At 42.7% G+C, this 13,948-nt stretch overlaps 1 protein-coding gene and 1 long non-coding RNA gene across 2 annotated transcripts; one reads left to right on the top strand and one right to left on the bottom strand.

Annotated features, from left to right (window-relative positions):
* The first annotated feature begins 595 nt into the window (after nt 1-595).
* LOC109540696 lies at nt 596-13,698 on the top strand. Its single transcript, XM_019909139.2, has 9 exons — nt 596-696; nt 1,317-1,579; nt 3,515-3,706; nt 3,766-4,120; nt 4,179-4,376; nt 4,437-4,823; nt 4,877-5,562; nt 5,616-5,786; nt 9,579-13,698. Exons 2-9 carry the CDS (start codon nt 1,327-1,329, stop codon nt 13,625-13,627), a joined length of 6,291 nt encoding a protein of 2,096 aa, XP_019764698.2. The 5' UTR covers nt 596-696; nt 1,317-1,326; the 3' UTR covers nt 13,628-13,698.
* On the bottom strand, nt 1,835-2,868 carry LOC125502564. Its single transcript, XR_007280335.1, has 2 exons — nt 2,459-2,868; nt 1,835-2,152 (listed from the first exon to the last, which is right to left on the bottom strand). It is a non-coding gene; the product is annotated as an uncharacterized LOC125502564 (long non-coding RNA).
* Nucleotides 13,699-13,948: the final 250 nt, after the last annotated feature.

The following is a 13,948-nucleotide window of genomic DNA, read 5'->3' on the forward strand; positions in this document are numbered from 1 at the left end:
GGCTCTGTTCGGTTTCTAAAGAAAATCTGAAGATTCTTCATTGGATATCCTTCTAGTTCTTAACTGGTTGGCCTCAAAATTGAGGTTTTTAATGCTAAGGTACAAAAATGTAGCGGATTAAAGTCTAGAGACTTTGAAGGCTCACTTAATAATGATACATATTTTAATTATAATGGTTTCTTTGTAGATGGTTCTCAAAGTTCTACACAGTTCTAAAACAATTACAAAATTGATCGAAATATCCTTTACCTATATAAACCACGTTAAAGAACATATAAGTTTAAGATAATTGGCTTAGGTATTGAGTCCATTATGTGCAAAGGTGGCCAAAGACTCCACATGTGCTGTGTATTAAAGTTTGGTTGATTTTACAATATTTTTTTCTTCTTAATTCAAAGATAATCCAACTCCCGTTCATTCACGGAAACTCATCTATTCCAAGGATCGCTTAATAAACAGTTTCTACAGATTGACATGGAATTGATGTTTACACGATTCTTCGAACCAGTTCGAAATAAAAATGTTATAACAACATTATTGCCAATTAAACGAGATTGAGATAAAGAGAAACGGGGGCAAAATGGTATCAACACATGATTAAGTTCTTCCATATATAATTCTTGTTCATACTACGTGTAGTCAGTTTAGTGAGTGAAGACGTTAACATTTTTTAATCCAGCTGGACAAGAATTATAGGTAAGAGAGCGTTTTAAAGAAATTTTCAATTCCCTATATCCTAAGGGAGAATCCACTTTATTAACACCTGAAGAAGTTCCTAAAGTAATCCATATAGGCCCCATTAGTATTTTAAAAAAATTGTCTACAATTTATTTGCACTTTAATGGAAAATTTCCTTACTTAAAACCCACTTAAAACTTGCTTAAAACTCGGAGAACAGAGTTTTCAGTTCCGTTATCAGTTGTAACGATGAAGACATACATATATTACATCAGCTCTTCAAGCAGATAAGATGTTTTCGTACTGTTTTCCTCGAATTACGCTCTTATCGGCGTCCAGATCTAGAAGGTTCCATACGAAAATGCAGATCAATGTCCACCCAATGAAAAACCCTCAGTATATCCACTTTTAGCGACATAAGGAACGAATTTCTCGATCGCAATTAAAACGCACTTGCTGTTCTTCGAATGCAGATTGCGCCCCATTTTGATAAGAATATTGCAAGCTAATTAGAGTGCGATAACTGGGTCGCGCTAGATTCATATTATCCGCCATTATCAGCTGAAGAAGGCGAGGCTGCAGCTAAAACACTCCGAAGACTTGGAGTGATTTAAATGTTTCTTCATGTTCAATTGCAGACCCCACGCAATGAAAACCACACTGCTTTTAGCGGTGGCAATAGCAGTTGCTGCCGCTTCTCCAAGCGGGTTGTACCATCAGGAGTACAACTACAAAACTTCTTCCTCCTCCTTCAAGAACAACGAGCTGCAGCATAAAACTGAGGACCAGGGCTACTATAGTAAAGCTGGAGACTTGGAGGGCCGAGTTAAGCCCAAAGTGAGCTCGAACAGCGAACATTCCGAGTATGTGAATCCAAATAGGAGGGAATCTGGAAATGCTGGTGAGTTTTCGCTTTTGGATGCTTCCAGGAGTGCATTATTTCCTCAGTGTCAGGGCTAAAAAATATTCAAATTCCTTCCCCAATATACGCTTAAGGTGTATTGTTTGGAATGAGAGTGTGTTAAGCCTAATTATTAAAAAAGTCTTCAGTTGTTAAAATAATAAAAATAGCTGCTGGACCGTTATTTTTGTCATAAAATGTAATTATTTGTTATAATTGAGGTTGTCAGCACAGTTTAACTAGAGAGTTTTCAGGTTATTGTTCTCCAATTTATTTACGTTGGGCATTAATACTTCATTTTATTTCTCAAAGATTGGAAAATTGCGGTTGTGCCGAGCTCTTTGAGCACGCCACTGTCCGAAATTCATTGGGACAATTCTTAGATCGTTTTCGGCTCGCTGTTCGTCATTTTTTCAGTTTCGGCGTTACACACTTGCTTATACGATCATTTTCATTGTGCTCCTATTTCTTCTCTTTCGGGATTAAACAGGCACTGAAACGAGCATTTTCTTCTTCAGCAATCGATTACTATTGTTGTCAATGTTGCGCCGAGACCTTTGGGCACGACACTGCCTAAAATTGATTCAAATACATTCAATTCAACCTAAACGTTCAATTTCGACTTTAAAAGTCGCAAATAATTTTTGTCGATGTTGTGTCGATGTTGCCCTTCGGGCACGACACTGTCTGAGCTCTATAGAGAGATAGTTAACCACATATTTTTCAGCTTGTTTTGCCACAGATATCCAAAATATTGTGGATGTTGTACCGACTGATTTGAGCACAAGATTTCCTGAACTTTACAGAGACAGTCAACTAGAGAGCTTTCAGCGTATTGTGCCCCAATGTATTCACGTTGGTCGTTTGGCAATTACCTACCTAAACGTTCATTTTTTTCTTCAGAAGTCCAAAACTGATGTTGTCGATGTTGTGCAGAGCCCTTCGAGCAAAACAGTGTCTAAAGTTCATTAAGACAGAGTTAACTACAGAGGTTTCAGAGAGTTGTGCCAAAATTTCGTCACAATCGACATTAAACAGAAAACAAACCGTTAATTTTCTTCTTCAAACCTCAAAAATTGTTGAGATCAACGTGCTGCAAAACCTGTAAATAACTGTGACTCTATGAGATTCGAACAGTATTTAGCCCGAAGTTAGTCGCACAACTTTTGAGACCAGTTTTTCACTTTGATCACAAAATAGTCCGTAAACGATCAGTTTCCCATTCAAACATATAAATAAAACTGGTATATAAAATTGCTGTTGAAGTTGTGCTAGAAAATTCGTCCACGACACTGTCTGAAATTCCTAGAAGCACAGTTTAATTAGAGAGGTTTATTTATTGTTCTCCAATTTATTTAATTTGGGCATTAATCCTTCATTTATTTTCTCGAAAATTGGAACAATGCGGTTGTGCTGAGCTCTTTGCGCACGACACTGTCTGAAATGTATTGGGACAGTTCTTAGATAGTTTTCGGATCGCTGTTCTTCATTTTATTCAGTTTCGGCGTTAAACACTTGCTTATACGATCATTTTCTGATGTTTTTCTCGATGTTGTACCGAGCACGTTGAGCACCAAACTAACTTCACTTCACAATCGAACAGAAAACACATTAAACAGAAACCAAACCGTTAATTTTCTTCTTCAAACCTCGAAAATTGTTGAGAACAACGTGCTGCTAAATCAGTAAATAACTGTGACTCTATGAGGCTCAAACAGTATTTAGCCCGAAGTTAGTCGCACAGCATTTGAGACCATTTTTTCCCTTTAAACACAAAATAGTCCGTAGACGGTCAGTTTCCCATTCACATATATAAAACTGGTATACAAAATTCGTGCTTGATACGGTTTCAAATTCATTAAGTATTTTTTTTACCGGGTTTGCAGCTCGTATGGCTTAAAATCAACCATTCAAACGATAAAAACCACATTCCAGGTTACTATGATGGCAATGCCGACTTAATATCCCACGGCAATTTGTTGGCAAACAGTTACGGCGCAAGCGTAGGCGGCCAAGTATCCTCTGGATACCAATCCGGAAGCTTGGGCTTCGGAGGCTCCCATTACAACGATCTGGAATCCGAAGGTCTGGCGGCGTCCAATTACCAAACGGGCAACAAATTCTCCGGTACTAAACTCCCAAAATCCGACTGTAATTCCAGGTAGTTAACCCTCCAGTTTTTCCAGGCTCCTCATTCCAGGCAGGCTCTGAGTCGTCATTTGAGTCGTCCAACCTTCGCACCATCGCCTCCCGGCTTCAGAACGACCTGAGAAACGAGCTCGAATCCGCTCTGAGACTGTCTCGCAACTATGATGTGGGGTTGCTGGAAAGTGAGCTGCACAGAAACTTAACTGCCAGACTTAATGAAATGCTCCAGGAGAGGTTTGGTTTTCAAACCATCCGAGGCGGACAGTCCTACTCGCTCATTGATGGCGGCAGATTGCAGGCCAGTCCTAACTACAACCAGGCGCAGCTTGATCAGCTGCAAAGACAAATCGAAAGCAGCTTGCTGGAGACCATTCGCAGGGAACAGTCTTATCGGTGAGCCAGAGTTTTCCAGATCCGGATCCGTTGGGAGCTAATAGAAGGGTTGGTTTAGGTCCTCTCAATCCCGCCAGCAGTCAGTCACCTCCAGGAACTACGACCGCTATGAAGTTACAACCACCTACAGACCTGCAGTAACATACAGGCCTACTGTATACAGGCCGGTGTACCCCAACTTGAACTCCATCTCTCAAGAAAGATATCCAAACACCCAATACGGAGGGTCTCAGTATTCGGAATTTGAGTCCAGCAGGTGAGTTCAAATGGCCCCTAATTAACTGCAGATATTGAGCTAGTTTTGACACATTCCCAGACAGGTCGAGTTCTCTCAAGCACCAAGCGCAACGTCCGTTACAACCATTGCGACCAATGTCCAGAACAATTTGAACAACGAGCTGAACAGGCTGCTGGAAAGCGCCCAGAGGCAGTACTTTTCCGAAAACTCCCGTTTCTCTTCAGTCAACACTGGACAAGTTCTGAACAACTTGAAGCAAGAGCTGCGCCAGAACTTAACCTACTCTCTGGATGAAGAGCTGCGAAGACACTTCGGAACCCAGTATGAGAAGAACGGGCACATGTTCAGCACTGGGGAGACCACTCAGTACAACTACAATGTTGCTGACTTGGAGAACCTGCGCAGACAAGTAGAGACTAACCTGATTGAGAAGCTGACCAGGGACTTTGAGCGCGCCAAGCAACAGTAGGTGCAACAACAACAACATTATCAGTTATTACTTTACTGTTCAAATTTAGCTGGATAACTATCCAGCAGCAGCAACAGCAGCAGCGGCTGCAGCAGCAGAACTACCAAACACAACAAGCACAAAATGAATTTTCTGAGTTGAACATGGGAAGTTCCAGCAACCAGCAGCAATACAACCAGTACACCACCTCCCGATATGACTCAGACTACTACCGCCCCACAGCCGCCTCAATAGTCCCCATAATCAGCCAGGGCATTAAAGGGGGGCATCAATACGATCTCTCCTCCCAGTCTGAGTTCAGTAGCCACGGCTCAAGCAGCAACATGGCCCAGCTGGAAAGGCAACTGCAGTCGGATCTGAGCAGCCAATTGCAGGCGGCTCTGAGCCAAAATGTAGCCCACCTTGGCAGGTACCCGTCATCGTCCAGAGGCCAGGCTGGTTTTGAGGAAGCCTACAGGAGACTGTCTGAGGAGCTTCAGAGGAACTTGACGCAGCAGCTTCAGAGCTTCGTGAGCGGCAGCAGCGGCTATTCCAGTTCGTATGGCAGCGTCAACGAAAACCAACTGGCTCAGCTGCGCTCGCAGCTGCAAAACAGTCTGGCTTCTCAGCTGCAGCAAGGCCTGCAGCAGTCCTACAGCTCGTCGGCTTCGTTCAGTGCTTCAGCCGGCAGCAGCGCTAGCGCTGGAGCTGGAGCCTACAGCAGCAGCTCTGGGGACTATTACAGAGGCACTAGAGGTAATCAGGTCCAATCCAACTTACTTGGGGGTGAACATCGAATTTCCCTTTAGGCTCTGGAAATGGTGCAGAGTTCTTTGGGTCGTACATGCCAATGGATCAGCTGCGCCAGCCGGACGACTGCCAGCAGGGTTATGCACCTTTTCGTGCAAAAAGGAGCTACGGATATCGCAGCCAGCCCTTAGGAATCTCTTCGCAGACAGGGGTTAGGTATAATTCCAGAGGTACGTAAAGAGGCATGTCAGGGGGTGGTCTAGATGTTTAGGTTAAGGCCATTTGCTGTAATCAATCGGTTTTGTAATACATGATTTTTTCAAGTGTGTGTGGTCTCATTTAGTACTAACCCATCTGGATTCAGTCCAGTTCATCCTCAGTGTCGCCATCCTCATGATAACTAAACATGTGGGGTAGATACGTTTTCCGCAGTAGATACGTTTTCCGTCATATTACGAGGGTAACCTTTTTTCAAAAAGTCCTCATTCAAAATTGGAAGCAGCTGGAAGGGTGCAAGGGTGAAGGGGGGTGAAAGGGAATCTATTTGGACAAAAAGCTTGGATTTTCGTCGAATTTTGGTGACTTCTTAAAGTGAACGATTTTAGTCGGTTGCAATTGATTTTGACTAACAATGCGCTGGTAATTTTTTTTCAATAATTCCTTACAAAAAAGAGAAAACTGCTAAACGCGTTTTTATGGACCATTTGGAAATATTTGCTCTATCAGGTGCGAGAGCGTCGATTTTCCAGTGGTAATTTTCGAATTTTGCCAATTTTTCAAACTTATGATTCGGTAGGAAAAATGTATTACTTACTTAGAGTCACGTCCAACCAGACTCTAAAGACTATTTAATAGAACACTCTTCACTAAATCATGTCCGAAAGTGTCGATTTGTTCTTGTATTTTCTCGATTTTTGGCAAATTTTTAAAGTGGAAAGTTGACTAGAGTTTGGTCGATTGTAATTGAAGTTGCCTCACGATGCATGCAAAAAGTATTTTTCAAAAATTCCATACGCAAAACCGCAAGCAGCTAAATAACTCTTTCTTGACCATGTGGAAGAGCAATCTTTGTACAATCAAGTCTGCAACTGTCGAGTGTTCAGTCGCATTCCCTCCTTTTTAGAAAATTTTCAAAATGAGAGTGTGTCATTCTCTTCCGATTCGGCACGAAAAATTCATTAATTACTGAGAATCAGGTCCAACCAGTAGATTTCTCTAAAGACTATTTAATAGAACACTCCTCACTAAATCATGTAGGAAAGTGTCGATTTGTTCGAGACTTTCCTCGAATTTTGGCTAATTTTTAAAGTGGAAGCTTGACTAGAGTTTGGTCGATTGTAATTGAAGTTGCATCACGATGCATACAAAAAGTATTTTTCAAAAACTCCCTACGCAAAACCACAAGCAGCTAAAAAACGTTTTCTTGACCATGTGGAAGACCAATCGTTGTTCAATCAGGTCTGCAACTCTTGAGTGTTCAGTAGCATTCTCTCCTTTTTAGAAATTTTTCGAAATGAGAGTGTGTCATTCTCTTCCGATTCGGCACGGAAAATTCGTTAATTACTGAGAATCAGGTCCAACCAGTAGATTTCTCTAAAGACTATTTAATAGAACACTCCTCACTAAATCATGTAGGAAAGTGTCGATTTGTTCGAGACTTTCCTCAATTTTTGGCAAATTTTTAAAGTGGAAACTTGACTAGAGTTTGGTCGATTGTAATTGCAGTTGCCTCACGATGCAGGCAAAAAGTATTTTTCACAAATTCCCTACGCAAAACCGCAAGCAGCTAAAGAACTTTTTCTTGACCATGTGGAAGAGCAATCTTTGTACAATCAAGTCTGCAACTGTCGAGTGTTCAGCCGCATTTTCTCCTTTTTAGAAATTTTTCAAAATGAGAGTGTGTCATTCTCTTCCGATTTGGCACGAAAAATTCATTAAATACTGAGAATCAGGTCCAACCAGTAGACTTCTCTAAAGACTATTTAATAGAACACTCCTCACTAAGGAGTGTTCTATACTCTATACCCCTCACTAAATGATGTAGGAAAGTGTCGATTCGTTCGAGGCTTTCCTCGATTTTTCAAAGTGAGAATATGTCACTCTCATCCGATTCGGCAGGAAAAATTCATTACTTACTAAGAATCACGTCCAGCTAGTGAACTTCTCTAAAGACTATTTAATAGAACAATCTTCACTAAATCATGTCGGAGAAAAAAGTGTCGAGTTGCTCGTGACTACTCGATTTTTGGCAAATTTTTTAAGTGGAAAATTGACCAGAGTTTGGTCGATTGCAATTGAACTTACGTCACTATGCATACATAAAGTTGTTATCAAAAATTCTCTACGCAAAACCGCAAGTAGCTAGAAGGCTTTTTCTTGATCATGTGGAAGAGGAATCTTTGTTCAATCAGGTCTGTTCTCTATTTTTTGGAAATTTTTCAAAGTGAGAGTGTGTCACTGTGCTTCGATTCCACAAGTGAATTTTCTAAAAATTTGTTACGTAGAACCGCATCTAAATAGTAGTCTTCTATGTAGACTATTTGATGGATAAATCTTCACTAAATCATGTCTCCAAGTGTTGATTTTTTCACGACTTTCTGTGATTTTAAGGACATTTTTAAATTGACAGATTTACTAGAGCCATTGCAGTTAAATTTGCATCACGATGCAAATAAGATATTTTTCATAAATTGCCTGCGCATGATAGGAAGCATCTAGAAGAATATTTTACGGATCATTTGGAAGATAGTTCTTCTCTATATTAGGTGTGCAAGAACGGATTTTTCAATATTATTCTTCGATTTTTGGCAATTTTTCGAAGTGAGAGTGTGTCAATGTTCTCCTTTTCTGCAGGTTAATTTTGTTAAATTCTCTACTTTAAAGCACACTTATCCAAGGACTTTTTTCTGTGCTACCCGATAGAGAAATCTTCACTACATCATGCCGGCAAGTATACATTTTCCGGTGACTTTCCTCGATTTTTGGAAAATTTTTAAGACGTGGGATTGACTAGAGAACATTGTAGTTGAATTTGTCTTACGGTTCGTGGGTAAAGCATTTTTCAAAAATTCGTTGAACTGAATAACTTCTGAACTTGTTAGAAGACTGTTCTATATAATAATCGAAATATTTTTTTTTCGCTCTATTAGGCATGTGAGTGCTGATTTTCCAGTAGCATTCTTCGATTTTGGACAAATTTTAAAAGTGAGAGTGTGTTTTTCTGGCTCTCATTCAGCAACTTTTTTTAAAGAAGTCATTACTTATAAAGAAAATTAATCAGTAGACTTTTTTTATGGATCATTTAATAGAAAAATCTTTGCTACATTATGCCGGTAAGTTTCAATTTTTTACTGACTTTTCCCAATTTTAGGAAAATTTTAAAGCGAAATATTTTAGTCTGTTAAAATGGATTTTACGTCACTATGTAAAGACATTATTAAAGAGGCTGAACAAAATAGAAAGCCGGTAGAAAACCATTTGAATTGTAAACTATTTGAAAGAACAACCTTTGCTCTATCAGGCCTGAAAAAAGCGATGTTCTAGTAATATTCTTCAATTTTCGCAAAATTCTTCAGGTTTGTTCTTCCAAAATTTACGAATTCAAATCAGGACTACTTAGAATAATGACTCACATCGCATTTAAGAGGAAACGGCTCCCGCTTTCAGATCTAGAAGGCTCGATTTTCTGATTGATTATCTTGATTTTTGGCAATTTTTCAAACTTTGACTAGATTGGCATCAGTTGCAATTGATTTTCCGTTACATTCAACAATAATTCGCTGACCACAATCAGGACCAGATAGAGGGCTGATCCATAGACCTTTTCATAGAAAAAGCTTCATTCTATGCACAATTCAGTTTTTATACGTATTCTGGATATTAAATTTCATTGCTTTCATTTGCGAAAGACGTATGAGTATTTAGACAGTATCCAGAAAATCATCCAGACTTTCCTTCTCGTCATTCACAAAAGTCCTCCCTTTAACCCCTGGACCGAATAATCATCCAATCACACTTTGCAGGAGTATACGGTGGATCATCTGGATACGGCCAATCTCAGCCACTGGGCCAAGAGACGGACGACTCCGAACTAATGCAGCCCTTCCAATCTTCCAACCTAAACACGGAAAACCTTGGCCAGGAAATCGACGACGATGACACCCAGCAAATCGTAGTTGATCCAGGCTTTGGCCAATTTCCAGTATCTGGAAATCAGCGCCAAAGGGAAGATCTGGATGACACCCAGCAGGTGCAAGTAGACCACGGCTTCAGCTCTATAGGACTGGGCAGTCAAAGCAGCCAGAGTGGATATCAAGGAAGAAACAGGCCAGCTCAAAGCTCCAATCAGAACCAACTGGAAGCCATCCATCAGAAGCCTTTGCAAGTAGCGCCTATTGCAGTTGGGCAGGAAGAGGACGACTCAGACGACACTCAGCAAGTGGAAGTTGACCACGGCTTTAGCTCAATAGGGCTGGGAAGCCAGGGATATCAACCAGGGATATCAAGACCCAGACCAACTGTTCAGGCACCTCAGGCTCAAGTGCAAGTTGAGAACGATTTCAGTTCCATTGGACTGGGAGGTCAACGAGTGGCAACCGGATACCAAGGAGGAATCCGACCAGTTCAAGCCTCTAACTTGAACCAACGGCCTTTATCTCAAGCAACAGCGGCAGGAGGCTCAATTCCCAAGCAGAACGAGATCGGACAACTGGAAGATGACTCAGATGATACCCAACAAGTGCAAGTTGAGCACGACTTCGGGTCTATTGGACTGGGGAGCCAAAGAGTGGAAACCGGGTACCAGGGGAGCCTGAGGCCAGCCCAAGGCTCCAGCTTGAGCCCGAAGCCTTTCTCTCAAGTAACAGAGGCAGGAAGTGCCGCAAACAGTTTAAACCCCCAGCGCAGCGATATTGGACAAGTGAAGGATGACTCAGATGATACTCAACAAGCGCAGGTTGACAATGTGTTTGTGGGAGTAGGAACTGGCTACCAATCGAGCCCCAGACCAGCTCTCAGGCCTTATCCCAGAGGCCCTGAAAGAGACTTTGCTCCCCCTGACGACCAGCGTGAAGTTAATTGGGCCCTTGCTGGGCAAGCGCCAAGCGAAAATGGACCTTCAGCTAACGGAGAAAAGGACCGGAATTTTGGGACAGTTGGATCAATAGAGGCCAGCCATAGCCACTCGCAGCACTCAAGCCGACATCATCAATACAATCATCAGTCATGGTATCCTAGACGTGAATACCTGAGGCCTCAGAACGTGAATTATTCTCCTCTTCAGACCAATGGCAGCCCCCAATCGCCGCCAAAAGGGGAACCTTTAGGTCCAGTAGCGGGAACTTTGGATAACAAAAGGGAGGCAACCACGCCACAGGCTTTGAACCCGGGAAATTTAGGACAAGAGAGGGATTACTATGACACTGATATTCTTGGAAGCCCTCAATCGACGCCAAAGGTGCAACCCTTGGGTCCAGTAGCAGGAAATCTGGATAACAAAAGGGAGGCCACCACGCCACAGGCTGTGAACCCTGGAAATTTAGGGCAGGAAAGTGATTACTACGACACTGGTGTACAGATTAACCAGGTGTTCCCCTCGTCGCCTAGACCAAGTCTGTTTGGAGGCAGCTTGCAAACTCCCTCTACCCCTAGAAGTATCCAGGGCCTCCAATATGGCACGCAAAACAACCTGCCTGAACCTGAGACAGTTTTGCCTTTGGAAAGTGGCACTGGAGGGTTGAGTTATCGGCCACGCCCCCAAACTCAACCGCACACCTTGCATGTGAAGCTGGAGAACATCACTCCGGAGCAATTCACCCTCATAGCTGCCATCGAGGAGGATTTTTCACCAATTCTGCAAGCTGCTGTGAATAAGGAGACCTTCAACTCTCAATCAACTGTATCAAGATATCAACAGTACCAAACCTCTCTTGCCAAGCTGGAGAGGGAATTGCGGAGGAACTTGACTGATTGCTTTGCTGGCACCTTAAAGGCCAACACTGAGATTAGCGGTCTGAACAAGTACTCCAATCAGGTTTATAGTAAGTTCAACTTCCGCAAGATTTCCGATGTGAAAAAGTACATAGAAATCAAACTGGTTAAGAAACTAAGAGCGCAGCTGCAGACAGTGTTTGGGATTAATGTGGACTCTCCCTCAACATCGCCATCGGTGGAAACTGTCGGAACATTCGCACAGCCCAACTTGATTGTTCCTGTGCAACCTCTAGCTCCAACCTCCACCAACCAATTGAGGCCGGTAAATAGTGTTCCTGTACCAACTCTGCCGCCAGCTGGGTACGTAAATCCCATCAGAGAACCTTCTACTCCAGTTGCAACTGTTGAGCCAAGCATTCCTCCTCAATTGCAGTCGATTTCTGCCAGCATTGAGAGCACTTTAACCAATCAAATCGACGAAATAATAAAAAATGAGTTGCCCACTTCGTGGTTCCCTTCGCAGGTCTACTCGAAAACTCTGGAGTCGCTCCGGGCGAATATTACCAGGGAATGCCAGAATCTGCTAGGCGACAGAAGATACGCCTACTTGAACATTGGGCAAAAGGACGTGACTGCTTTGGAGCAATATATTGAGTCGCATGTGTCCAGGACTCTGGTTGAAAAGTTCCAAAAGTCTGGCTACTATAAGGACTCCTTTAATTTCCAGATGGTCCAGACTCAAAACGGCATTGGAGGCCTGCGCCCTCAAACTACTCCCCGCAATTTCCTGGAGAGCGAAATCAACTCCCAGGCGCAGCAGTTTGAGTTTGTGCCTCTGAGCAAAGTGCCAGCAGTTCAGTCTGGATCGTTGGTCACTTCCACTCAAACCAGCCCATTTGACCTATCGACACCATTACCTCAACCCACTTTGCCCAGTGCTTCCTCCTCTTCACCGGAAGATTCGCTGGCGGCTGCCAGAAGAAATTCTGACCAGCTGATCGAGGCACTGAGAGCCCTAGCAAGGAAGCAGCAGGAGGAATCCAACACCAACCCAAGCCCTCAATATGTGCAAGTGAAACTGGAAAATATCACGCCAGGTCAGTTGGATGTGATCAATGGCATCGAGGGCCAGCTGGAGGAAATACTCACAGAAGAAGTGGCAAATGAATACTCCTCAAGCACATCAAGCAATGATTATGCCACCAATTACCGTCTCTATCAGGCGTCCCAAGCCAAATTGGAGGCTGATGTGAAGAAGAAGCTGGCCGATTGCTTCGAGGGCCGCACCAACCAAGAGCCTCAGCTCGAAGGTTTGAACAAATACTCAAACCTGATTCATCAGAAGTTTGAATTCCACAAAATTGCCGATGTCCAGAAGTACTTGGAGATCAAGCTTGTTAAGCTGGTGCGAGAATTGTTGAAAAATGTCTATCACATTGAAGGGGCTACTAGCGACCGTCGAGTGGTCACGCTGGATAATATCACACCTCAGCAGATGCAGGTGATAAGGAAAATTGAGGAAAATGTGCAAAGACAAGTAGAACAAGCTCTAGAAAGCCGCATTTTTACTCTCAGGCAGTCCCAGCTCTCCCAGCCGGCCTACAAGCAGTCGTTGGCTGCTCTGCAGCAGGAGATGGTTGAGCAGGTTTCCCAAAAACTAGAAAAATACTGCGAGCCGGGTTTCCCCGAGTATTCCGAACTTATATCCACGGGTCTCCAACCGCGCAAAATTTACGACCTCAAACGCTACTTACAGATTCGGCTGGACAACTCAGTTCGATCAAATATTGAGATCTACACTACAAGAGACACTGAAGTGAATGCTGTAGCTCACACCCACTACTCCAGTAACACATTTTCTGGCTCCAGCGGCTATGGAAGCACCTCACATCAGGAACGGCAGTCTGGATACGGCGCTCCTGCAACTGCCTCCAACCAAAGAGGAGTTAAAGGTGGCAGGCAAAGCCATCCACAGCCAGATGTAGCTGATGCTGAGTACATCAGCCCCCAAACTAATGCGGCCGCGGAAAGTGTTCCGGAAATTGCGCCAGAAGGTCCAGACGCCACATCCACCACTCCCGCTCCCGGTTGGTGGGCGCGATTTGGGAATAAGGTGAAAAAAATCGTCGGGAAGTCTTAAACGTGCCAAAGTAGCTTTTATTTGTTAAATTAATTATTTACAGTGTGCAATAAAGTGATGTTTAGTTAAAAGAGGATTGATTTCATTTTCGGAATAGAAGGAACTCAATAGATGATTGAGGATTAATATGCTGGGTGTAGAACGTTTATTTAGCCATCAAATTTACCTGATCTAACTACAGCAGATTTTTACTGAATGAAGAGAAACTGATAAATTAAGGGCCTTTTAGTTCCGGAATAGAGTGAAAAAGCTGGAAATTGCGGAAAACTGTAATTATCTAAAATTATTTTATTGCAGATGAAAGTTGCAATTGGCTACGCG

This window comes from Dendroctonus ponderosae, unplaced genomic scaffold (assembly GCF_020466585.1).
Source record: "Dendroctonus ponderosae isolate FM_Combo_2020 unplaced genomic scaffold, Dpon_F_20191213v2 Dpon_F_20191213_1, whole genome shotgun sequence".
Taxonomy (NCBI): domain Eukaryota; kingdom Metazoa; phylum Arthropoda; class Insecta; order Coleoptera; family Curculionidae; genus Dendroctonus; species Dendroctonus ponderosae.